Raw genomic sequence first — 25875 nt, 5'->3', positions numbered from 1 at the left:
AGGAGCTCAGTGTGGTGGCACACACTGTACTCCCAGGCTACTTGGGAGGCTGAAGCTGGAGGACTGTCAATTTGAGACCAGCCTCAGCAACTCAGTGAGACCCTGTCAAAAAAAAAAAAAAAAATTTAGAAACTACTGCTGGCCAAGAGCCGGGAAAATGGAACCCCGAGTTTGGCATTTGTTTGTTTTAGAAGTTTGATGTTTTATACACTGTTTAGAAAGTATTTTTTTTTTTTTTTTTGTCTTTTTGAGACAGGGTCTCACTATGCAGGTCAGGCTGACCTTGAGCTCACTTTGTAGCCCAGGCTGGCCTCGAACTCGCAACGATCCTCCTGCCTCAGCCTCCTGAGTGCTGGGATTACAGGTGTGCGCCACCACACCTGGTTCTAGAAAGTAATTTAGCTATAATTTTTATTATTAAAGATATACAAATCCATAATGTAGCCATTCTGGAAAATACTTCATCAATCTTCAGAATGATTAAATGCAGGGCTGCCATGTGACCCAGAAATTTCATTTTTGGATACATTCCCTAGACTTTAAAATAGGCATTCAAACAAAAACTTGTCCATGATTATTCACAGCAGCTCTATTCCTGTACATAAGGACCAGCTCTTTGCTAAGAGTTAAAAGAATGGAAACAACCTAGATGTCCATCAGCTGATAAAAGAATAAACAAAATGTGGTGTGTCCGTACAATGAAATATTTTTCTGCCATAAAAGGAATAAAATTCCAAAAAATATCACATCATGGATGAATGTTGAAAGCATTATGCCAAGTCAAAGATGCCAATCAAGAAAACCCACATATTACATGGTTCTGTCTATAGGAAAGGCCAGGAGAGGCAAATCCACAGAACAGGAAGTAGACAGATACTGTTGTCTCCTAGACCAGGGTGTGGGAGGTGGGGGCGACAGGGAGTATCTGACGGTGTGGGCTTTCCTTCTGTTCCAGTGTTAGGCTGCAGTGATGGCTGGACCATCTGTGAATATACTGAAAACACTTTTTCTTTTTTCCTTTGTGGTACCAGGAATTGAACCCAGAGACGCACGTAAGCTACGTATGAACTCTAGTGCTGAGTTACATCCCAAGATCTTTTAATTTTATTTTGAGACAGGATCCAGTAAGTTGTCAAGGATGGCCTTAACTTTGTGATCCTCCAGCCTTAGCCTCCCAAGTAGCTAACTAAGATCAGAACTGTGTGTTACCACATTTCTCCCGAATTGTAGGGTGTATGAGTTGTATGTCAATAAAACTGTTTAAAGAAACACATGACCCTAATCTCCTGAAGTCTTCCTTTATAGAAACAAGCAGGGAATGATGTCCCCAAATAGCCTTGTCTACAACTGTAATACAGGAACATCCTAGTTACCCATTACTGGAGGAACTTTGTTCATGAGGAACTATTATTTGACTATGAAAAATGTACAACAGATCTCCATCCCCTGAACAGACATCAGGTAGACCATGTTTTGTTTTGTTGTCTTCTTGAGACAGGGTTTCACTATGTAGTTCAGGTTGGTTGTGAACTCCGTTTGTAGCCCAGGCTGGCCTTGAACTTGAAGTCATTGTGATCCTTCTGCCTCAGTCTCCCAAATGCTGGGATTACAGGCATATGAAAAATGCCTGACTTTGGCTAGAACATTAAATGACAGAAGTGACAGAATAATGTGTAACTAGCCCTCCTTTCTCTCCTTTTCTTTTAACTGGGTCTCCCCCTATGTAATTCAGACTGGCCTCAAACTCACTATGTAGCCCAGGCTGGCCTCAAACTCATAGGGATCCTCCTGCCTCAGCCTCCCCAGTGCTAAAATTATAGGCATGTGCCACCATGCACAGCTGTTTTAATTAAAAAATTTTTTTGAGATAGGGTTTTAATATGTAGCCCAAGCTGGACTTGAATTCATGCCATGTAGTTTAGGCTGTCCTGGAACTTGTATCCTCCTGCCTCAGCCTTCTGAGGGCTGGAATTACAGCCTTGTACCACCACACCTGGAAATGCTTGCTTTTTTTTTTAAACTTTATAAAAATTATGTAGGAAGCCAGGTATGGTTTTGCACACCTGTAATCCTAGCACTTAGGAGCCTGAGGCAGGAGGATCATGAATTTGAGGCCAGCTTAAGCTATATAATGAGTTCAAGGCCAACCTCAACTACACAGTGAGGCCCTGTCACAAAGGGGGGTAAAAAAAGAAAGCATTAATGTTATTTTCAGCTCCAGATTCATATATGCAAGTAACTACCAAAGCATCTTCTCAGATGTAACAAGAATACCCAACCTCTCCAACAGAACTTGGTGGTCCTCTCAGAGCTGCCTCCATGGTGTCCTGCTTCAGCAATACCGACAGCAGCACCCTCATCTCCTTGCCTGGGCCAGACGTGGAGGTGGCCGCATGTCCTCGCCCTTTGTCTGTGCCCTGTTCCTTCTTGGCCCTGTTCATCACCCAAGCCACCAGTTTCCTTCCTGAATAAATCCACCCCTGCGTTTACTTCTCTGTTGCTACCATCACTGTGCCGGCCCCTCCATCTGCTCTGAAGGGATGGGGTCAGCCCACACCCTCTCCGGAGACGGCAGAGCACACTCCTGACTCAGCTGGCCCTTCTGCTTCTCCTCGCCATTCACTTCTCCACAGCTGCCTACGCTGTCCACCTTTGCTCACCAGCTCTCCTCTCAGTCGCCTCTGCAACTCCTGCTCCCTCCCCAGCCCCTGATATAATGTGCTCCACTCCGTAGATCTCAGCTCCAGTGTCCTGCCTTCAGGAAGCCGCCTTTGGTCTCCCAGACATGGTGAGGGCCCTATTAATAGCTGAAACACTGGAAATGCTGCTGTCCTGCCATTTTTTGTGCCCTTATCTGACTTGCACAATTTACAGCTTAGATCTAGATGTCCCGCCAAAGCCTCGTGTGCTCAGAAGCAGGGTCTTGTGGAAGGTGACTGGATTATGGCCAACTACAGGGGGCTTGGTGCTGAAGGCAGGGCCTGGTCAGAAACGGTGTGTCACTGGGGGTATGGCCTGGAGGACCTCTCTCCCTCGTGGCTCCTCCCTTTTCTACTTCCCAGCCACCACGAGGGGAGCAGCTTTTCCTCTACCACGCCCCTCTGTCATCCTGTCCTGCCTTGGAGCCAGCAGACTGTGGGTTGAGATCTCTACAACATATGAGCTACAATAAACCTTTCCTCCTTTATTTTTATTTTATTTTATTTTATTTTTTTGGTTTTTCTCCGGTACCTTTCCTCCTTTAAATTGTGGGTGTTAGATATTTTGTTCCAGCAAGAAGGAATGTGATTAAGACACACATCTTTCTATACAGACTCTAAATCCAAGAGGCAAGAACCTCTTCCCATTCTGTTCTTGTTACTCCATGTCTGGTACATAGAGACAATCAACAAAACCTTGTTGAGTAAATGCATACACAGTAGCACACTATTTAAGACAACACAGACGCCATTTCCGAAGAGATGGCTGCCCACCTTGTACACTACAAATGGAGTTGACAGGGGTGAGGGAGTCCAGTTCATCCAGTTCCACTGGGCCAGTCAGCTCACAGGAATCAGCACCAGAGGCCACACACAAAAGGGGCTTTTGAAGCAAGAGGACAGTCCGTTCAACACAAATAATCTGGCCTGCCAAAAGAGACAGTTCAGATTAGTGAAGCCCTGAAGAAAAGTGTGAGTTCTGCCAGTAAAGACATCCTCCTTTACCAGCCTCCCCTCAAGCCATGTAGGTGAGAAGGTGAGTGTGTGGGGCTGCCTGCTCCGAAAGCCAGGCCACACGCAGTGCGACGCATGTGCGGAAGTACAGCCCCAGGCCCCAGGGGGCTGGGACGGGAAAGTGCACCAATATGGGATTCAAATTCAGTTTGAAAGGCAATGGGTTAGAGTATGCAAATTTTATCTTAATAACATATAAAAAATAACAGGTAAGACTTTAGTTTGATCCCTAAAAAGAAGGACGCTGACTTAAAGCCTATACATTCAAAATGTTCTGGTTTTTGGTTTGTTTTTTAAAAGGGGCCGCCCAGGCCACGGCTTTAGGTAGTTTTTGCACCGGCACGGGGTGCTGCCAACGAGAACCCCGGAGTACCCGGCGGTGTGTCCACAGGCCTGCCAGCATCGCGCAGATGCCGGCCCTGACCAGGTGCCGTGACAGGGTGAGCAGAAGCCCAAGGCCCAGGTAACATGGACCCCTCCACCCGGTAGGCTGGCTCTGCACTGGGCTTTGTGAAGGTATCAGCAGTGCTGAGCAAAATGGAGGCATCTGGAAGCTCCCAGGGCCGCTGCGTGGGCACCATTCGCCCCAACCAAAGCTCCTGAGAGGAGGCCAGCACACCGTGGTCTCTGACAGCATCTCTGAAGAAGACGCTGTGAGGCGCAGCCACGGTGAGCGCCTGCAGAACTTCCGGGCACAGCACACACGAGGGGGCCACACAGACTGGCAGGGTCTTGGGCAGGTGGGGGCCGCTCCGAGTCTTCGTTTGCAGGCTGATGTCGGTCACAAGCAGCCATATCTCCCTTTGCTCCAAAAGAAGCAGACTCTTCAGCTGCAATTTAAAAGTAAAGGCTACTAACTATTCTTACATTCAACACTGATTTTAAAAAACAATAACCTTAGGAGACTAACATCAACAATTTAAGATATTATTTTGAAAATACTTCAGATACATAGTAGAGTTTGCACGTCTTGGTCACTAACATGGCTGTGCCCGGCCCTGCACTTGTTGAAGGGGTCCTTCCTGGACACAGCCCGCCTTTTGGTGGCAGTGCTCTCCTCGGGCCTGTTCAGGTAGCATTCCTGTTCTTTCCCACTGATCTGACGTTTGTATGCTTACAATGTTATCTCCTCTCTTGTGTACCTGCATTTTCTCTCTGGGTAGCTGCAAGTTTCCAGAGGGTTAGAAACAGATCTCAGTCACCCTCAGACTTTGTACAAGGCCTTGGTATAGAGCAGGTGACACACGTTTGTTGTATCTACAACAGCTTTTGTTTTTCTCCTCTTTGTCTTTCTTCTTTTCTTTTACTATAATCCTTTTATTTTTTCCCTTATCTATAAAAGTTGTAATGCTTTTACAAGTTCAATTAAACTGGGATTCTCCCTCTGTCTTAGATCAGGGCTCAGGATTCAGTAGATTTAAATGGGCCAAGGACAGCCAGTTGGGTGGGGCGTTTGAGTGTTTTGCTAGCTGAGGTCCAATGGAAATGCCGGCACAGATGGGAGGGTCAGGCTGAGGATTCTACATGGCTGGTTAACAGGACTGGGCAGAGAAGATAAACTGCATGGTAGGGAGCTGTGGGCGGGGGTGAAGCGACCCTGTGTGGTTGGGATGTTGGAGTCAGTAATTCTAAAGAAAATGGAGCCAGGTTTTTCACTGTGAGACAGGGAGTTATACATATGCAAGTGGGGAAAGTCGAGTAAATTCTGTGGCAATGGTCTGTGTTGGAGGCACTGGCATGGAATTATGACTTTATCAGGAATAAGGCAAGGGAGTTCACCCTTACCATTCTTGTCAATATAGTACTCCAAACTTCAGCCACAGAAACCAGGCAAGAGAAAGACATAAAAGGTATATAGGGAGGAAAGGAGGACGTCATCTATCTTTATTTGCAGACGACATGATCCTAGACCACTCAAAAATTACACCAAAAGACCCCTACAACTAATAAATAACTTCAGCAACGCAGCAAGATGGAAAATCAGCACACAAAGCCAGTGACACCCTGTACATCAACAGGGAGTCCACTGAGAGGGAAACTATGAAAACAGTCCTGTTTTTAATAGCTTTGAAAAAATGAAATACCAAAAAAAGAAAGAAAGACCTCTATAATGAAAACTGTAGTACTCTGAAAAAAGAGATAGAAGAGGACATCAGAAAATGGATTCATCCCCTATTCCTGAACAGGCAGAACTAATATTATTAAAATAGCCATATTACCAAAAATGACATATAGATTTAATGTAATATCAATCAAAATACCAAAAGCATTCTTCATAGAACTAGAAAAAAATCCTATAAGATATATGTAATCAGAAGACACCCAGAATAGCAAAAGCAACCCTGGGCAACCAGAGCAAAGCAGGAGGCTTCACAAGCCTGCATTTTAAGTACTATGACAAAGCTACAGTGATAAAAATAGCATGGTACTGGCACAAAAACAGACACGTGGATCAAGGGAACAGAACTGAAGATGCAGAAACTACTCTAGGCACATTCAGCCACTGATCTTTGATAGAGGGGCCAAAAACATAAATCTGGAGAACAGATCACCTCTTTAACAAACGGTACTGGGAAAGCTGATCATCTGCATGCAGAAGGTGAATCTAGACCTTTACCTCTCCCATCAATCCCAGTGGATCACTGGCCTAGATATTAAAACAGAAACACTCAAATCTGCTGCAAGGTAAAGCAGGTAAAACTCCTGAAGACACAGGCATGGGCAAAATCTCTCTGAACAGAACCCTTAAGTGGGTAAGAAATAACGCCAAGACTCAACATAAGCTCTGGTCCAGCATAGGAAACAACCAAGAGTGAAGAGAAAACCTACAGAACTGGAAAAAAATCTTGCCAGCTACATCTTGGAGAAAGCAGTAATATCTAGATAAAAAACTAAAAAAATTATGCCCCCCAATAAAAGATCTAATAAAAACTGAGCAATTGAAATGAACAGTACAAATGGCCAATACAATTTCTGGAAAGTACAAACGGCCAATAAGTACATTTTAAAAAACAAGATTCACTATCTTTGGCCACTAGAGAAATACAAATCAAAACAACTCTGAGATTTCATCTTACTCCAGAAAGAAGGGCCATTATTAAGAACTCAGAAACAAACGCTTATGAGGTCTTGGCAAAAAAGGAGGCCTTCTACATTGTTGGTGGGACATAGACTGGTATAATCACTATGGAACAACGTGAAGATTCTTCAGAAAACTAAAAAAAATTTTTTTTGTGTGTGTTTTTGAGACAGGTTTTCACTATGCAGTTCAGACTGGCCTTGAGTTCACTTTGTAGCCCAGGCTGGACTCAAACTCAAAACTTGGAGTGATCCTCCTGCCTCATCCTCCTGAGTTCTGGGATTACAGGTGTGCACCACCACACCCAGATTCAACACTGTGATTTCAGATGTCTGGCCGAAAGTGAGACAGAATAAATAAATGTGTGCTTTTAAAGCCATCTAGTTTTGGGAACTTTACATGGAAGCTCTACGAAATTGATGCAGATACATAGTGCATAGTTCTATTCACATAACAATCATAAAATAACACAATGACACAGATGCAGAACACAGTGGTTGCCAGGGTCAGGGACAGGGAAAGGAATAGATGTGGCCAAAGAGGGGACTTCAAGAGGATCTGTGGTGACAGCAGGGTACACAGAGTGTGTTCATGATCATATGTGTGACAAACTCCACAGAAACACACACACACACACACACACACACACACACACACACACACAGAGTACATGTACAACTGGTGAAACCTGCATCAGCTGTATGGCCCGCACCAGCATCAGTTTCTTGGTTTTGTACTGCGGTTTCTGTGGGTGTGGGGTGGTAGCGTGGATAAGCTAACGGGTAATCCCTGTTTATTTCCTGCAAACTACTGTGAACCTATAATTACTTCAACATAAAAGTAAATTAAAATAATCTCAGAAAAAAGAAAAAATCTCTTTCACTTTCATGACTTAACCACCAGCGTCTGGCACCGGAGAAAAACAAAAAAACAAAACAAAACAAAAAAAAAACCACCAGCGTAATGGAAATACACCCAGATCTTCTCTGGTGACTCAGGTTCCGGCAGTGACTCACAGTGCCATCCTAAAAGTCAGTCCTCCCTGCAGAGCGTGCAGGCAATCGGCCTAGCCACAGGCTGACCCGGGACTCAGCTTGTTTCGCTTCCTCCTGAGGAGGCTGGTTTCTGGTGATTCTGTTTCCCACAAAAGCAGAATGCAGGCTATAAACAGAATTTCAGTGGATTAAGGAATCTATTCCTTTGGGTTCTGGTCCTTGACTAGTTCCTGACCACAGAACCACCAACTCCCAGCTACACACGCCCACCGCACCTGCATGGTGGGAGCCCATCTCTCATATGGGGGGATCAGAGCACACTCCCGAGCCCCCCGAGGCGGGGCTCCTCCATCCAATGAGGTGGACGCCTCAAGGCCTGTCTTCATTTGCCCTGTGCTTCCCTGCACCGAGAATCAAGCTGAGCATGAGACACAGCTTTTCTTACTCTCAGCCTCTGGTCTCAGCTGAGGGCTGCAGGCAGAAGCAAGTGCTGCTCAAGTCTCTGAAGACCACGTTCTATGTGCAGAGTAAGTGGAGCCTGCTCCTGAACGTGCCTCGCCTTGAAGCCTGGAATGTGCTTGGGAGTAACAGGAATGTGCTTGATGCTGAGCGTGTCTTCACACACTGAGCATTCTGCAGATGTGCAGAGGAACATGAAGTCAGCCTCCAGTTTGCCTCAGATTTGAAAATAGGACACATCCTGTGCCCAGTCCCCATCTTCACTGGCCCTGCCATCCTGCCTGCTGAGCTTGGCACTGGGACAGCTCAAAGGCGACCCATGAACAACTCACAGACCTGGGGGTCAGGAAACCACAACCTGTAGCGATCTGGCCTGCTACCCAACTATGTGTGGCCTACAAACTAAGCACGGCCTTTACACTTACTTAAGGCTTTTACAGTCTAAATGGCTGAGAGAAATCACGAGAATATTTTGTAACACATGAACAGTATATGAAATTCAAATTTTAGTGTCTATAAATAAATGGTTTTGAAACAGAGTCCTGCTTATCCATTTATGAGAGACAATATGGCTGCTTTTGCACAGCAAGGTAGAGTTTAATAGCGGCTACAGAAATAATATTCCCTGAGAAGCCTAAAATATTGACTGCCTGGCCCTTTAAAGGAGCAGTTTGCCCATTCCTGATACAGATGAGGATCACACTTGCAATAACAGAATTTTAGTAGTATTTATATATTTGCAACTTATCAGTAATTCAATCAGAAGTTAGGTATATTCTTTTAGTCATCTTGTATCTCTTTCACTGTCTATGGATGATTAGATAAAAGTAAAATAAATGTTCAAAATAGAGATGCCCAACTCTGAATAAATTTGGCGAGGTATGGTATGCACTCTGGGAGACTGAGGCACAAATCTGAGCCCAACCTGCACAAATGGGCAACACAGCAAGACTCTGGCTCCAAAAAAATGTTATAAGTGTTGGGGATGTAACTCGGTGTGAAGGCCCTGGGTTCAATCCTCAGTAATACCACACACACACACACACACTGGCTCCAAAAAAATGTTATAAGTGTTGGGGATGTAACTCGGTGTGAAGGCCCTGGGTTCAATCCTCAGTAATACCACACACACACACACACACACACACACACGCACACGCACACGCATGTGTGTGCGCACTGAAGGAACAAAGGAAAGAAAAAGAAAAAATAACTCAGGATACTTATACACCAAAGAAAGGCTCCCAAACCAGGTAGCTGAACTGTGGCTGTACACAAAGCACATGAATGTTTTAGAGCTTCATATTAAGTGTGTGTGAGAGAAATTGTGTTAGGGTACTTCAGCAACAATAAGAAAGGCCAGGGGAATAGATGTTTCGTCTTGATAACCAGGTATAGGTTTGTTTAAAAAGAGTCCCTGGGGCTACCCAACACAGCGCCTATGTCCGGTCGTGCTGGGTGCTTGGGTGGCCCTGGCCAGGCCCCCTGCCTGGGCTCCAGCTTCCCGGATGGGCAGTTTCCTGCTGTTCTCACCTGCCCGGCCACAGGTGAGACTGCAGCAGCCTGCTAAGGAGCAGGTACCCTAGGCCTTGTCTGCTTCCCTCACACGTCCTAGAGGCACTGCTTAGAGGGCTCCCAGTCTCATCTGCCCTGCAGCAGACCAGCGTACATCAACCACGAGTACATGAGGGCTTAACAAACAGTGGCAAATACTTGTAATTCCAGCAGATCAGAGGCTGAGGCAGGAGGACTGTAAGTTTGAACTTAGCCTGGGCAAGTTTGTGAGCCCTTGCCTCAAATTAAACACTAAAAAAGTGCTGGGGATGTAGCTCAGTTTAAAGGCCCTGGGTTTAACTCCCAGAACCGGGCACTTACCTGTCCCTCTCAGGTAAGGACATTTATGTGCTACTCCTTCAGGAGCTGAGGTCCCACAGAACCTAATCCACATTTTCAGATTGCCAAGGATGTCTCTTCCCTTTGTCTACTTCCAGCTGACCCAACAGCAAGCTCATCTATGCCATGCTGCTACTTCCTAGAGCTGCCCAAGGCCTCCCAGTGACTCCAGGAAGCTCTCAGAGTGCCCTGAAGTGACTGTGCCCAATCCCGAGGCTTCCGTTTTTCCTACATAAATGACGTCCCAGCTTCTTTCTTTCCTTCAACCTGCCTGTCAGAAAAGATCAATTTTTTTCTTAGGGTACTGGAAATTGAACTCAGGGCCTTGCGCTTGCCAGGTAGGACTGTGCGGCTGAGCTACATTCGCAGCTGAAAAGATCAAATATTAAGGTGCCAAGAATCTTGGAGGGCAGAGTTATCTCTGGGTTATTTTATATCTCAGTACTTAGCACAATGGCTGGCAGTCCACACCCATACTGGCATGAATGTACTAGGGCATCAGCGTGGTCATGCTTACCTAGATTTTATAAATGCTTTTCTATTTTGCACTCTTTTCTTTTTTCTTTTTTTGCAGTGGTACTGGGGATTGAACCCAGGGCTTTTGCACTGAGCTATATCCCCAGTCCTTTTTATTTTTTATTTTTGAGACAAGGTCTCATTAATTTCCTAAGTTGCCCATGCTGCGCTCAATCTTGTAAGCCTCCTTTGGCACTCCACTTTTAAACTAGGGGAAGAGGGAGGGCAGGAGGGTGGATTACCTGTGGTCTTTGATAAATCACCCTCGCATAGAAACTGCACCGGGCACCCAGATGGTCAGTCTGGAAAGACATTGAGAATGATTGGTAACCTGAAAGCACATCGTCATGGCAGAGCTACTTGAAGAACTTGTTAGAAAGAAAGATGTCACCTGGAGAATTTCTCCTAAGTAGTGGAGAACTGGAGGCTGATAAAGCTTAGAAACGGAGTCTTCTTCAATGATATCAATATGTTCCAGACTAGGACGAGCTGAGAAGATGTAACAGAAGGCAGGAGGAGGAAGAGGTGTTTCCACCTGTTTAAATTGAAAGCAAAGGCAGAAGGTGATTATGTTGTGAAAGTCTCAAATATACTATCAAAATCTGTTCTTCATATATGCATTGTTTATAGACACATGTTTTCTCTGGAAGGCCATGCAGGACACAGATGAGGTTGTTTACTTCTGGGACCAAGCATAAGAAATTCTGTACTTTTGAATTTATTACCAACTTAGTATTTCAAACTGGGCACAGCGGTGCACGCCTTATCATCCCAGATACTCAAAAGGCTGAGGAAGGAGAATTCCAAGCTCAAGCCCAGCCTGGGAAACTTAGTGCATCCTGTCTCAAAATAAAAATAAATAAATAAATGACATTAAAAGGGGCTGGGATGTAACTTAGTAGTAGAGCACTTGCCTAGCATGTGTGAAGCCCTGGGGTTTAATCCCCAGTCTAAAAAATTAATTGCATTTTAGAAATCCATTCTTCAGAGTATATTGAAAATATATAGAAATTACTTCTTAAAATGGGCATTTTTGATAAGTGCTCTGCTCTCTGCCAGAGGACAGGATCATACATACACTCACTAAAAATTCTGCTACACAGAGAAGGCAGCCTCTTACTTTCAGCTTTAGGAGCTATGACTGTAGCTTCCCAAGCAACCACTCACCAGCCTGCTGGACAAGGCCTGAGATGGGGAGAAGGAAACACCTTTTAATGTTTTGCTGCCTGTGAGCCCCTGTGGTAAACAATTTGAATTGGCAGGAAAATGAAAATTCCTGGCTACTCTGTTCGGCTCACTGGTAACTGATCACTGGTAATTCAGTATTGATTTTATGAGATTGGAAGGGGGTGGGAAAAACACCATGTCTGGTTTGGTATGAGACTAAGGTCCTGACTGTTGCAGAGGTGTTTGCAACAGTAGTTTAAAATTCATCATAAAGCCAGGTATGGTGGCACACACGTGTCATTTTAGCAGCTCTGGAGGCTGAGGGAGGGTTGCAAGTTCGAGGCCAGCCTGGGCAATTTAGCAAGACCTTGTCTCTGAATAAAATTAAAAACCAAAACAAAAAAGAGGGCTGGCAGTGTAGATCAGTGCAAAGGCCCTGGGTTCAATCCCCAGCACCACCAAAACAACAAACAACAACTAAAACAAAAAAACTATAAAGTAACCCGACGAACATGATATGCTGCCCAGCAGAGGAAGGGGCGAGGGTCTGGGCTCTGAGGTGAGACTAGGAGACCCCAAACCCAGTCCTGGCTCATACTCAGATGCTACTACAGAGAAAGGAATGAGCTGCAGTGGGTCTTTGTTGCCCCTGTAGGGACATGGAGTGTACGGGCACTGGTGTGGCTCCAGCACGAGGCAGCACTCGGCCAGGGAGCTCGTCAGTGCTGGGCTTACCTCTCTGCAGGGCTGGCTGTGGCCAGAGACTTTAAGAGGCATCACTGGGGGCCACAGAGTGTCAAGCAGGCTGAATAGCCCTGGTGTCCTAGGACAAGAAAAGATACTGTCAAAGGTATTCGCTACCTCATACTGCCCACCAAGTGCCCACTCAGTGAGCTGGCTGAATGCTTAACAGACCCAAGGCTAGGAATCCACAATTCAAGATAGCTGACGATTCAGATGCGGAAGACAGAAGGCACCCAGACACGCGCAAACCTAGGAAACATAGTTTATTAAATTATGATACATCTGCACAATGAAATATCATCCAATCACCAAAACGGTTATGTAGAAAATGTACTTAGGAACACAGGAATACGGTGAAAAGCAGGCAACAAATTAAAACACCTTTGTGTGTGTGTGTGCAGACCTGTGCACTTACATATAATAAGCCAAAGGAGAAGCAGACATAAAACTATTTTTAGAGGTTATCTGAGGAGGACTTGGAGGTGATATATTTACTTTTTTTCTGGGTTATGTATCTATTGTATTTTTTCCAAAACAGACAAGCAGATGTACCTCAAGGTACATACAATGGGATTATGTCCTGATAAACCCATTGCAAACTGAAAACACTGTATGTTTAAAATGCATTTAATATGGCAACCTACCAAACACTGAACAACATAGCTTAGCAGCACAGTATACTACAAAGTACCAGCTGTTTCCTCTTGCGATCACATGCTGTCTGCAGTCTTTTTTTGTTTGTTTATGTGTTTCAGACAGGGTCTCACTAAATTGTCCAGGCTGGCCTTGAACTCTCAACCCAACTGCCTCAGCCTCCTCAGTGCTGGGATCAGCATCACACTGCTGATCTGTGGTCTTCAAAAAGATCAGAATTTGGAGTATAGTTTCTACTGAATGCACATGGCTTTTGCACCGGCAAATGTCAAAAAATATTAAGTTAAACCATTGTAAGTCAGGGATGATGTTTATAAGAAACGTATTTATTTAAATAGTAATGAAAATTACCTAAAACAGAAATATAGCTGAACCAAAGAAGCACAAACAGTATATGATTTCACTTATCTGGTTTTTCCCTTAGATCTGCCTGTGTGTCTAAGGCAAAGAAAGTTCTGACTTTTACTCAAACCCCTTGTTAATAAGGAGGGAGAACTGTATAGGTTTCTACCTTTATACACTGTGAGATCTTAAGAAAGACACTTAATTCCTAGCCCCTGTATCTTCCTTTCTGTAAAACTGAAAGTAATCAGTACTCAGCTGTTTGTTATCTCAGGTAGGAAAATGAGCATAATGCCCCCTACAAGGGTTCCTATTCTCACACTCGGTGCTTGATGCATCAGCCTTGTGATGTTGCTGCGGTTATTACTATTATTATTGTTAAAGCCATAAACCTTTATTCTGTTTTTGCAAAAACAGTTGTCAAGTTTAAATTAAGACTTTAATCCCACAGTTACTCTATAAAAAAGACAACAATTTAGAGAATGATAAAAGATGAGTGCAAAAAGATTCACTTCTCTGTACAACATAGAAAAAATAACAAGGGAGTGGTAGTGTAACTCAGTGGTAGACAGCTGCCTTGCATGTGTAAGGCGTGAGATTTGATCCATAGGACCACACCTACTACTCACATTACCACCACAACAAAAGAAAAAAACCAAAACAACAAAGACCACTCCCCTTTCCAGACAGTGTCAGAGTAGTCAACAATTGTCCAAAAATTTTAGAGTTGACCTGAAAATGTTCTGTGGAGTCCAATTCATAAAAACAAGATTCTGCAGTCAGTTAGGTTTGCTGTGTGGCATGTGGCTTGGCTAGATGGGCTCTTGCCCATTGCTGGTAGGAATGTAAAATGCCAAGGGCTATGGAAGCTCTGAATAAAGGCACTTTTTTTTTGGTCTTTTTGAGACAAGGTCTTCCTATGCAGTTCAGGCTGACCTTGAGCTCACTTTGTAGCCCAAGCTGGCCTTGACCTCACAACGATCCCCCTGCCTCTGCCTCCTGAGGCTGGGATTACAGGCGTGTGTCACCAGGCCCGGCTTCAATAAAGGTACTTGTAACAACCTGTTAAACAAAACGTTCTTCAGACTGAAACTGTGAAACCCTTTTTGGTGCAATCTCTATCTCCTGAGCGGTAGCATTCTCTTGGAATTCTCTGGGAGAAATACTGTTCTATATACACAACCTTAGAAAGTTCTTTTTGAATTCAGTGATGTTTGAGTACTGATTTAAAGTATGCTACTGGCTAAAGCTGGACAAGTGACACACATACTTTAATTTAGGTTCTTAGATAATGGATAGCTATGTATTAATAAAACATGTAGTATCATAAAACTCAGCTTCTCTACTGTTTTTAAAAAATAGACATGGTTCAGGAGCAGGGTAGGGAGTGGGGGGGATGCCTGTAGTCCCACACTTAGGAGGCTGAGATAAGAGGATTGCTGCAAGTTAGAGGCCAGCCTGGGCTACATGGGGAGACCCTGCCTCAAAAAACAATATCAAAAAAGTTAACTTTTGGCACCAAGTGTATGTTCTCACTATAATTCGCTCCTAACTGTTCACTTTTACACATGATTTCATTTAGTTACAGAAGAAATATATTCTCTTTAAAAATCCATCCCTTTAAAACGTTTAAACAGCAAAGCAACTGTCTGGCAGAGGTATGGCGGTACTAAGCTTGTTTTTTCAAAAGTTAATAAAAGCATTCATTCAAAAATCTTTTAAAATAAATACTTATGGGCTGGGGATATAATTCAGTGGCACAAGCACCTGCCTGGCAAGCACAAGGTGCTGAGTTTGATTCCTGGTACCAAATAAATAAAAAAAATAAATACTTCACTGAAGTAGAGAAAAAGGACACCAAGATAAAGTCATCAAGCTCGTGATATGATAAAAAATGTTGAGGCTGGGGTGTAGCTCAGTGGTAGAGGGCATGCCTGACATGCATGAGGTCCTGGGCTCAGTCCCAGCACTATAGCAAAAGAGATCAATTACACTGCGATGCCAGAATGAATTACTTGGAACATACTTTAAAATTTACAGATAATGTACAATGAATCTGTAACAAAAATTGAGTCACTAAAATATGACAACAAAGCTTACAGATACTCCACAGAAAGTTCCTGCATTAGAAATGAGCAGAGCAGCCGCCTAGGCTGCCCTCCCTCCTGCTCCTCACTGGTGGCTTCTCCAGCGGGCACCGCTCTGCTGGCATGTCACAGGGCAGACTACCTTCCAGATGGTGAAGGTGGAGCAGGTCAAGTTAGCTGGTCGTCTCCAAAGGGAAGGCCACACTTCTCACCACGACCTGTCACAGGTTCCCCTAATCCTCTAAGCTGTCATCTAAAAATCAGTTCCACTGGAAGAGTGGGACGAGGGAGGAGCTGGAAGCAGGTGCAGGGCACGTGGAGAAGGGAGGATGGCAGAGGCACTGCAGGGATCTGAGTTAGCCTGGGGAGTCCTGTGTCCCTGCTCAGGGCTCAGCAGAGGGCTTGAACGTGAGGCCTGAGGACATGCGGCTGACTGGGCAGCAGGAATCACAGGGCGCAGCAGGAACGGGTTTACCACACAAGCTTTCCTCAGCTCACACCCAGTTAACTGAAATGCTTCAGAGCCATAATCCTAACTATAGAGACCCATGCACTTTGTAAATAGGAAGCTATAAAGACATATGCACACAGTAAAATTCTGTTTACCAAACTGTACACTTTAAGTGGTTAAAATCATACATTTTATGTCATGCATATTGTACCACAATAAAAATTTTATTTACCATGAAAAATAAATACCAAGTGATTTGACTAGTGTCTTTAGAGATTGCCAACAATAAATTACAAAGGCAAGGTGCAATAGAAATAAATACCCCAAGTACAAAATCCTTCTGCCTCAGCCTCCCAGAGTGCTGGGATGACAGGTGTGTACAACTACACCGGATCGGAACTGACATCTTCATACAGTGCTGTGCCTTTAACTCCTGATTGTCACATCCCTCTGCACTTACTTAGATTCTGTCTGACTCCTATAATCAGTGTAGTTTGTATTCTTTATGTGGTCTGGTGAATTTATACTTAAGTATTTCATTTTTTGAGCAAGGTAAGTAATATAGCATTTTGAATTTTTCTTTCCAAAAGTTGCTAGTATATAGGAAAATAACTGATTTTTGTATGAATGTACAAGATTTTTAACTAAATTTAAATCTTATACCCTGAAACTTTGCTAAACTCAGATGTAGAAGGGTATTTTTTATTTTATTTTATTTTATTTTATTTTATTTCATTTCATTTTATTTTATTTTAGATTCTTTGGGCTAGGTGTGCTGGTACGGGCCTATAATCCCAGCTACTCATAAGGCTGAGGCAGGACGACTGTAGATTCTGGGAACCTCAGTGAGGCCCTGTCTCAAAACATAAAATAAGCAAAGGGCTGAGAATGTAGCTCAGTGGTAAAGGGTTTGCCTGGCATGTGTTAGATTCTGAGTTCAAACCCCAATAAAAAGCCCAGAAAAAGACTTTGGGGGCTTTCTACATAGATCATAACGTCACCTCTAGGTAGGGACAGTTTGATTTCTTCCTTGCTAATCTGTATGCCTTTCTTGCCCTATTGTGCCTATTGACTGTTAAAAAATTCTGTCAGAACCTAACACTTGCGTTCCCACTAGGAAGCCAGGCCTGGTCGGGGAGACGAACTCTAAGAGAGCAGGCAGGCCAGTGAACACAACAGGGAGCACACGGAGGATGCATGAGAGTGACGATGACGGCAGGACGCTGAACATGAAGGATGAACAAAGGGTGACATTTAAAGGTCAAACTCACATCATAATCTTCCCGTAAATTAATCTAAAATGAGTTTTTTGCCTCTTCTCCCCCCACCCCCACCCCCACTCGTGTGCCCGCTAATGATGAGGTTACACTCCAGAGCTGGGCCAGGCTGACGGGAGCTACGGACCGATGCAGGTCTCCAGAGGAAGCCAAAAGGCAAGCCTGCTGCTCGTCATTTTGTCCATCTTTGCTTGAAACCAAATGGACTGGCTGTGTCAGTGAGGAAAAAAAGGCTTTCGAATACCATTGAGTGACTCAGATTTCAATAACGTGCTAAGGCTAGGACTGTGAAATTTGAAGTAGCTTCTGTTCCTACTTATTTATTTATTGTTTTGTGTTTTGAGTCAGGGTCTTGTTGTGTAGCTCAGGCTGCTCTTGAACTCACAAGACAGCCCTAGGTTGGCCTCAACTCACAATCCTCCAGCCTCAGCCTCCTGAGTTCTGGAACCAACAGGCTCAGCCCCCATATACACTGCTGCAAAAAGTACTTTTAAAAAAAGATAATTTCCTCAGGAAGTAGGCTGATTTACAGCTGCCATAATTTATCTGCCAACAGTCTCTTATATAGCTAGACTCATTTAATCTTAGCCTGTTAGAAAAGTTACTTACAGATGAACTTTCCTTGTGGGAAAAGTAGAAGCCTGAAAATTACCTTTCCAAGGAGAAAGCAAACACAGCCAAAGACTAAAGCTTGGATGCCAAGTTCTTTGACAGTGCCTGTATCTGGGGCCAGGTACCGAGGGGCGCAAAGCGGTGCTCTGTGGAGGCACATGCTCCTATGACTGGCACTATGCGCAGGAATGGATTAGGGAGCCCTTTAAGACTGTTCCTCTCTTCCAGTCTCTAACTTGAGGCCACCACTAAACGTGAACTGTTAGGGACACTCTGAGGCCTCTTCTACAATGGAATTACCATGGTGAACTCCTACCATCTTGTCTCATGAAACTCTGTAGTATCTCTAATGTTTTATTGAAGAATTATTTTCTTATTCTCTTTAATGGTTTGAGCAATCTTTCATTCTTACGTCTGGTAATCAGCAATGTAGTTGAGGACGGCGATGTGTAATGTAACAACCACTGCTGATTCGTATTATTTTGTCTTGAGACTCTGTATCACTTGGAATGTTCTTGCTTTGATTTGTTTATGTTCGTGATACTGGTATGCTGCTACTGTTCTATTTTTGGTTGGTTTGTTTCTCATTTACTACTCTCTTTAAAATAAAAAAAAAGAGGCCCCTTCTAAGAACACACTTTCACTCAGACCCTCCTCCAAGAGATGCAATAAAGATGGGGTACTGCATGATTTGAATCTAATAAAGCCTCCGCAGACTGAGACTTAGGACTCTAATAGAAGTGAGGGTCACTCAGAAAAAAATCCTGTTGACTCACATCCTTCAAGGTTTGGGTGGTCCATCAGCCCACCCCAACAGACTGTCATTCACTTGAGAAGTGCACAAACAGGGTGGGGTGCAAAAAGGACACCTTTCACCTGTAAGGTGCAAGTTCTGAGATCTCTCTGCTGCTTCCCCCATTGCTGTATTCTTCATTTTCTAAGGCTGCCACCATCCCTCCCTGCCCTGTGTCTCTGACTGAGGAGGACAGACGCTTCCGAAGTCTCCAGCCTTTGGTGAGCACGGTGAAGCTTGCAGTGGCTGCAGGACAGCAGCAGCAACAGGGACATGATCTCCCACCGAGGGAGCAGCCCTGAGGGTTAGAAACAGCTCAGCATCTCTGAAAAACACCTTCTGCAGGCTCATCTATGCGCTTGGGTGACTGAAGGCGGTTAATGCCGTGAGGGGCTTTGAGTACCAATTAAAACAGAGCTAAAATGAAACCTGAACATTTCCAACGTTTGTAATAAAAAATAACCATTAACTTCAGACATTTTCTGGTTGATGTTTTAATAATTATCAGATGCTTTTGTTTTTGTTTTTTGTAATACTTGGCTTGGATTGAACTCAGGGCCTTGTGTATGCTAGAAAACACTCTACACTGAGCTACATCCCAAGCCAAATGATCAGATTCTTAAGAGAAAAAACGTACTCCCAAGGTTATAAAGGGTTAAGAATAAGCAAAGAGGGCATTGTTATATGTAGCAACATCGATTTTTTTCTTAGAAAGAAAAAAAATCCACTTTCTTGGCTGATTTTGTTATTTCAGAGATATTCTAGAAGGTCAAAATCTAAGTGAAAAACAAAGGAATAACAAGGGGAGGAGACCAACTTAAAACCATCTCTGGAAAAAGTCCCACAAACTCAGTTCCAATGTCTGAAAGGATGTCAACACATAGATGTTTCTCCTGGAGCTAAAGGGAGCCAAGGGTGCCCTTGGGAAGAGCGGTGCGTGGAGCTGAGGAAGCTGCCTGTGAGCAGAGCACCTGGACGGGGTGCGCCCACCGTGAGTGTGGACGGGAGGAGGCCTGTCCTGGGAAGACAGCACCGCCCTTCCGATGGGCCTGAAGAGGCCACGGGAGCAGAGCGCGCCCAGGGACAGCATCAGTGAGGAATTTTAGAAACATGAAATGGGAACGAACCATATAGTGGCTATTTAAATTTTTAAAAATTATTTTAGTAAAAGATATATTGTCATTGTTTTCCTCCCCAAATACCCCCTTGTATCAAACATAGCATTCTTGCCATTTTATTTTTAAGTCATATTTAAAATTCTTTCTTTTTAGTATAAAAATAATTTATTTTGTCATAAGGAATGGCTTATTTTCCTCACCATTAATTCACAAAGGCAGCAAGTAAAAATACATTTGGTTTCTACCCTCAGATGCACACGGATCTTTTGAGATTTGTGTAAAATTAAAGAAAACAGAAAAGCAGCAACATACCCAATCTCTAAAATAGTCCTTTCGACATTAACTTCTCCAGATTAAGCTCACTGAGCTTCCAAGTTTTAAACTGTGTTCCAAAAGACGAGCAGTGCGCTCAGTAAGTCAGTTGTAGATGCACGTGTGCATGGCTGGTGAGCGGTTCCTCCTTGCTTTGTCAGTGGGCCCACTGGCTTCCAAGCTAGTGGAAGGGTAGCACAGAGCGGACACTCTGGACCCCTCGGTTATAACAGGATGCGTTTCAGGGCCAGAGTCCTGGAAGCACGGCCGCGCCCACCCTTCTCACCGTGGTCGTCTTCGCCTTACTCACTCCTACCCCGTCCTGACAGGTGTCTTGCACTGCTCCTTCTTCCTAGGGAGTCTTTTCCCTGTTCTGCATTTCTTTCCATTGCCAGCCATTCTGCACGTTTCTAGAATGAACAGCAACACGTGATGTCTCCTAATCTGCACCTGCCTCTCACTCACCATCATCTGACCTGCACCGCCACCGCTAAACGTTCCCCAAAAAGGGCCCTGAGGGCTTCTGTGCGAGTAAGTCCGGAAGCTGCTGCACCCTCTCCTCGCAGGCCTGCTGGTGCCGTGCTGCTCTGCACGGTCCACGTGGCTTCTGTGCTCCCTTCCTGCCATGGTCCCCTTTTCTGCTGACCTGTAAGCAGCCCTAGGTCTCCCTACTGAGGCCTTTCTTTCCTGTCTTCCCGGACCACCTCTTTCCCTTTTATGCGGGCTTCCACTGGGCCCTCTACACACTAACACCCCACAGTTTCTCCTCCCCTGTGTGAATCTTTACAAGTCTGGCCCTGTATTTCTTACCAAAGAAAGTCTGACATTTCCACTGGGATGTGCCTCAGTTACTCAGAATTGGCTTTCCACAAAGTTTCTTCCTTGAGCTTTTTTCTTCCCCTGTCTTGGGCCCAAGAGCTCCGAGAGCTCCATCATCTCACAGTTCTGGAGGTGGCAAGTGTCGGGGAGGTCGGCAGGGCGGGGTCCTTCAAGGGGTGCGAGGGAAAATCTGTTCTCTGCCTCTCCCCAAGCTGCTGGTGCTCGGCTGGGTGTCTCTGGCGTTCTTTGGTTTCAGGAGCATCATCCCAGTCTCTGCCTTTGTCTTTTTTTTTCCTTTAGCACTGAGGACTGAACCCAGGGCCTTTACATTAAGCTATCAGCCCTGTATTTATTCTTTAATTTGAGACAGAGTGTTGCTACGTCACTAATTTGCCCAGGCTGGACTTGAACTTCTTTCATTCTTCACTGATGCACAAAACACAGTTCCTGCCACCCTTTGCAGCAGGTCTGGAAGTCATCTCCGTGAGTGCCTCTATGCGCTGTGATAAAAACACCATCAATGCTGCTGAGTCCCGGTCGACAGAAGGGCAGGCTCATAGAAACACTGCGAGTGTCCTCATCCTTTACACACTGGTCCAACACCGTGCGGCTCCTCCTTCCTCTCAAAGCAAAATGCCCACGAACAGGAAATGTTTTGAATAGGCTCAGGACGGTGAGGCAGCCATGACAGCTCAGCTAGACACTCACAAAAGAGGACTTGTCGAACTGCTTCAGAGAGTGGCAAGAATGACGGGATAAGTGTGTTCAAAGGGGAGAGGAGTATTTTGAGGGAGATTAATGGCAATGTAATAAACTTTCAAAAATTTAAACAGTCAACATATTTTTCTACCATATCTTGTACAGACAATAAAGGAAATGGGGTTCCTGCTTAACTGCCATTAGAAACTATGCTAAATTTATATATTTTAACAGAGGTTTTATATTTGTCAGTGTAGCAAATGATCGACGACCGCTAGCCTCATACCACCTGGTGTTATTTACCTTGACCGGTGGATGATAAATGTCATGTGGAAAACCAGTCACTCAGAGTAAGGGCAGCCAAGCGTTCCACAAACCCCAGCCAACTGGAAGAAGGTAAACACGAAATGTATTTCCCTTTGCACACTAAGCCATTAGCAGATATCACTTGCTGGTTTAGCTGTTTTTTTAGTTACTTCAGAGGTCATTTTTTTCTCATCTGATACTGTCTCCTCTTGCTACTCCCAAATCTTTTTTTAAAATTTTATTTTAAAGAGAAAAAATAAAACAAAATTTCAAAACAAGATAATAGGAGTAATGATGGTTAACACATTATGTATTGTTATCTTTAAATTAGTTGCTTAGAGTACAAGATATAGGCATTTAATTGTCCAAATAATATCAGCACAAATCTTTCTTTTCAGTGAATTAAAAGAAATTAGTAGTATAACTACCATATATATGTTTGCGCTTTTTTTGTTGTTTTTTTTTTCCAGTACCAGGAATTGAACTCACGACCTTGCACTTGCCAGGTAGGCACTGTGCTGCTGAGCTAAATCCCCAGCCCCCATTACCATATATATGTATGTTTGCTTTTCCCTTCCTTCTTCTCTCCTTTCTGCCATTACAGTGTCTCTTTCCTTTTGAACAGTTTCTTCCCATTTTACAGTATCTATTGTGCATTTTGGATCTTATTTACTCTTTCAGCTTCTCATACTAGGGAGACAATATGATCTTTACGCACGTGAGTCTGATTTATTTCACTTATGAGTATGGTCTTGAGTTGCATCCATTTACCTATAAAAGTCTCCAGTTTATCATTCTTTATGGCTGACTACTCCCAAATCTTCACAAGGTCATCCAAGACTGCTGGAACCACTTTCTCTTGGGTGTGGATGGAGTGGAATTTGCTCCAGGAGACTTAAAATATAACTATGACTTCAAAAACAGAAATATGAAGACAAGAAGTACCCAAACAGCTTGGTCCACTGACCTAATTCATCCTCAGAGAGCTTAGAATTTTTTTTTTTAACCAAGTATATATTTGGGACATAAAATTTTCTTAAAAATTTTCATGTAAGCTGCTGATTTCTCTGTGCTTATTATTGTGGTAGAACACAGATTTCTGAGGATAATTCATGTGGAAAACGGAATATTTTAGACCAGTGGTTCTCAAAGTGGGGTCTGAAGGTCCTAACTATTTTCTGCTAAGACCTTTTTTTTTTCATTCTCTCATGAGGGCACGGCAGTCTTCCAGAGATTCATATGCATGATTTTACAACAAACTATACTGAGCAGAGTGTAATCCATTGTCTTCTCTTTAACCAGACTTTAAAGGGATATGAAAAAATATAAAACAATGTCACCTTTAAAACTAAATTTTTGTTTTACAAAATATTTTTCCAAGCCAGGAACAATGGCTCATGCCTATCATCCCAGCAGTGAGGAGTCTGAGGCAGAAGGATCATTGCCAGTTTGAGGCCAGCCTGGGCTATATAATGAGACCCTCTCTCAAAAATTTTTTTGTTTTTCATAAAATTATTATTTAAGTTATTGTGTAATCTATTTATTGTAGGACTTTTAGGTAAACTAATAAATGTCACATTTTAAAAAGTTTTAATTTCAATACTTAATTTCTAAATATTGATCAATATAATCCATAGTTTTTTAAAAAGCTGTTTGGGTTGGATATGGTGGTACATGCCTATAATCCCATCACTCTGGAACGTTGAGGCAGGATCACAAGCTCAAGCCCAGCCTAGGCAATTTAGTGAGACTCTGACTCAAAATTTAAAAACCTTTTAAAAAGGGATGGGGATATAGCTCAGTTCAAAAGCCCTGGGTTCAATCCCCAGTACCAAAAACAAACTAACCAACCAACAACGTCTTTGGGCCCTCAAAATTGTTACATGTGGATAACGGGATCCTGAGGAGAATGTGGAAGTGTTCTTTAGACCCTGGTGCTGTTCAAGAATGGCTCTCCTCTGCCCCTCCTTCTGCTTGGACAGGCCGCAAGCTGCCTGTCTTTCCGCACACACTCCACACGCCCCACCATCAGGAGACGAGACCTCAGGCATTTCTCATAGACTGTATTTTAAAATATAATCTCAATGTAGTCAGAGAAATAATGTCCTTCCTAATAGTGCCCCATAAATAGGAACCTTATTTTCAGTTGCAAGAGTAACTTCTCAGTCACTGTAAAATTAGGTCAATGCACGTGGGTTAATTGTAAATAATGCAATACTTCCTCTAAGTCCATTCTTTCCTGTGTCCCAATACTCCACAAGAAAAAAGTACTTTAAGGAGCAGACCCCACTGCTGTGTGGAGAAAGCCCTGCGGTGACTCTGAGGAGGAGTCCTGCGGCCGGGGAGGGAGCTCCCGAGCACCCTGTCTCAGGCTGCAGGGTCACACCCACCCTGGGGGCCTGGCAGCTGCTTCCTGCCCCGGGCCCACTTGAGCGCAGCTCTTGGCACTGCTTGGGTCCGACCTCAAACGTCACAGCAGTGTCAGAGAGAGAAGCAAAGACCAAGTCACTTGGGAGAGACCATCCGTGTAAAAAGTGCTGCTGCCTTTTGTGTGAGGATGAGGTGACAAGAGACAGGGGCCTCCCCTGACATCAGACTGAAGCAGCTACACCCCATTCCACCCACTTGTCGCCAAACCTGTTGCCATCTAGAACCCTTCTGCCTGTTTGTTTTGTGTCCTCCCGAAAACTGTGTCTCCTGAGTGCAGGCGCTGTTGATTCTTTCAGAAAGCCTGACACCCAGGAAGTGCATCCTTCTGGCAAGCAGGAGGACAGCCCCCAGCCTGGCGGCTGCCCTGGCAAGGTGGAGGCCCTCTCCAGCCCCCATCTGGCAGCACAGTGAAGACACATGGTGTCTCAGCAGGGCCGGCACCTACCACACGTCACAAGCGTCCCTTGATGCTTATGTCTGAGAAGTTTTTGTGAGCCCTGATTTCTTTTCTAAAAAACGCATGTCTTCTAGTATGCTTTCTTTCAGGTAATCCCATTTGTTCATTTAATTTATCTAGTACCTATGGTAGCACAATATACAGTTTAGACATAATTAAAAAGAAAGGCCAGATATGGTGGCACACACCTATGATCCCAGCACTTGGGAGGCTGAGGCAGGAGGATCACTGTGAGTTTGAGGCCAGCCTGGGCTACAAAGTGAGTTCAAAGCCAGCCTGAGACCTTGTCTCAAATAAGAAGAAAAAGAAAAGAAAAGAAAAATGCCTATTTCTTTTCATGTCACCCTTGTACAAACAAAAGATAACCTTAAATGAATTAAACAAATTTTTGCTTTGATACTAAAATGAAAGATAGAAAAACAGGAAAATAAAATGCAAGACAGACCTGAGCAAAGAGCCCAGAGGTCACTCACAATTTCATACGAGTTCCAGGCATGGTGGCACAATGCCTGTAATGCCAGCACTTAGGAGAGAGAGACAGAAGGATCACAAATTCAAGGTCAGCCTATGTAGCAAGACCCTGTCTCAAAAAAAAAAAAAACAATTGGTTGGGGCTAATGGAAACCTTCAGACTCTAACAAAATTAGCAGTGATTAAAATGTCCCCTTAGGTTGGTGAGACTATAAAATGAGGTGGTGACTTCAAAAAACAGTTTGGCTGAGATCTAGCAACTCCACTTGCAAGTGTCTGCCCAAGAGAACTGCCAAATGATGTCTACACAGAACCTTGTACACTCACAAGCAGGCCTACTCATGACAGCCAACATGTGTAACAACCCATGTCTACTGACTGATGAATCGATAAATCTATCCATAAAATGAAGTATTATTCAGCCATAAAAAGGAAAGAAATTCTGATATACATTATATCATAGATGAACCTTGAAAATACT

The 25875-nt window shown here is 43.9% G+C and overlaps 1 protein-coding gene across 4 annotated transcripts in view; it reads right to left on the bottom strand.

Moving 5' to 3' along the window:
- Positions 1 to 25875, bottom strand: part of Spidr (scaffolding protein involved in DNA repair) — a 349934-nt gene that overhangs the window by 15151 nt on the left and 308908 nt on the right. For all 4 annotated transcript variants that reach the window (XM_005396031.2, XM_005396032.2, XM_013520203.1 and 1 more), the window contains 5 exons: positions 12558 to 12645; positions 11047 to 11190; positions 10898 to 10957; positions 4333 to 4543; positions 3474 to 3626 (listed from right to left, as the gene is read on the bottom strand). In XM_005396031.2, the coding sequence (XP_005396088.1) occupies positions 3474 to 3626; positions 4333 to 4543; positions 10898 to 10957; positions 11047 to 11190; positions 12558 to 12645 (656 nt within the window). The remainder of the gene's footprint in view (positions 1 to 3473; positions 3627 to 4332; positions 4544 to 10897; positions 10958 to 11046; positions 11191 to 12557; positions 12646 to 25875) is intronic.

This window comes from Chinchilla lanigera, unplaced genomic scaffold (assembly GCF_000276665.1).
Source record: "Chinchilla lanigera isolate Chin_1 unplaced genomic scaffold, ChiLan1.0 scaffold00053, whole genome shotgun sequence".
Lineage (NCBI taxonomy): Eukaryota > Metazoa > Chordata > Mammalia > Rodentia > Chinchillidae > Chinchilla > Chinchilla lanigera.
The sequence above is the reverse complement of the archived record's forward strand: the minus strand, read 5'-3'. Positions and strand labels throughout refer to the sequence as shown.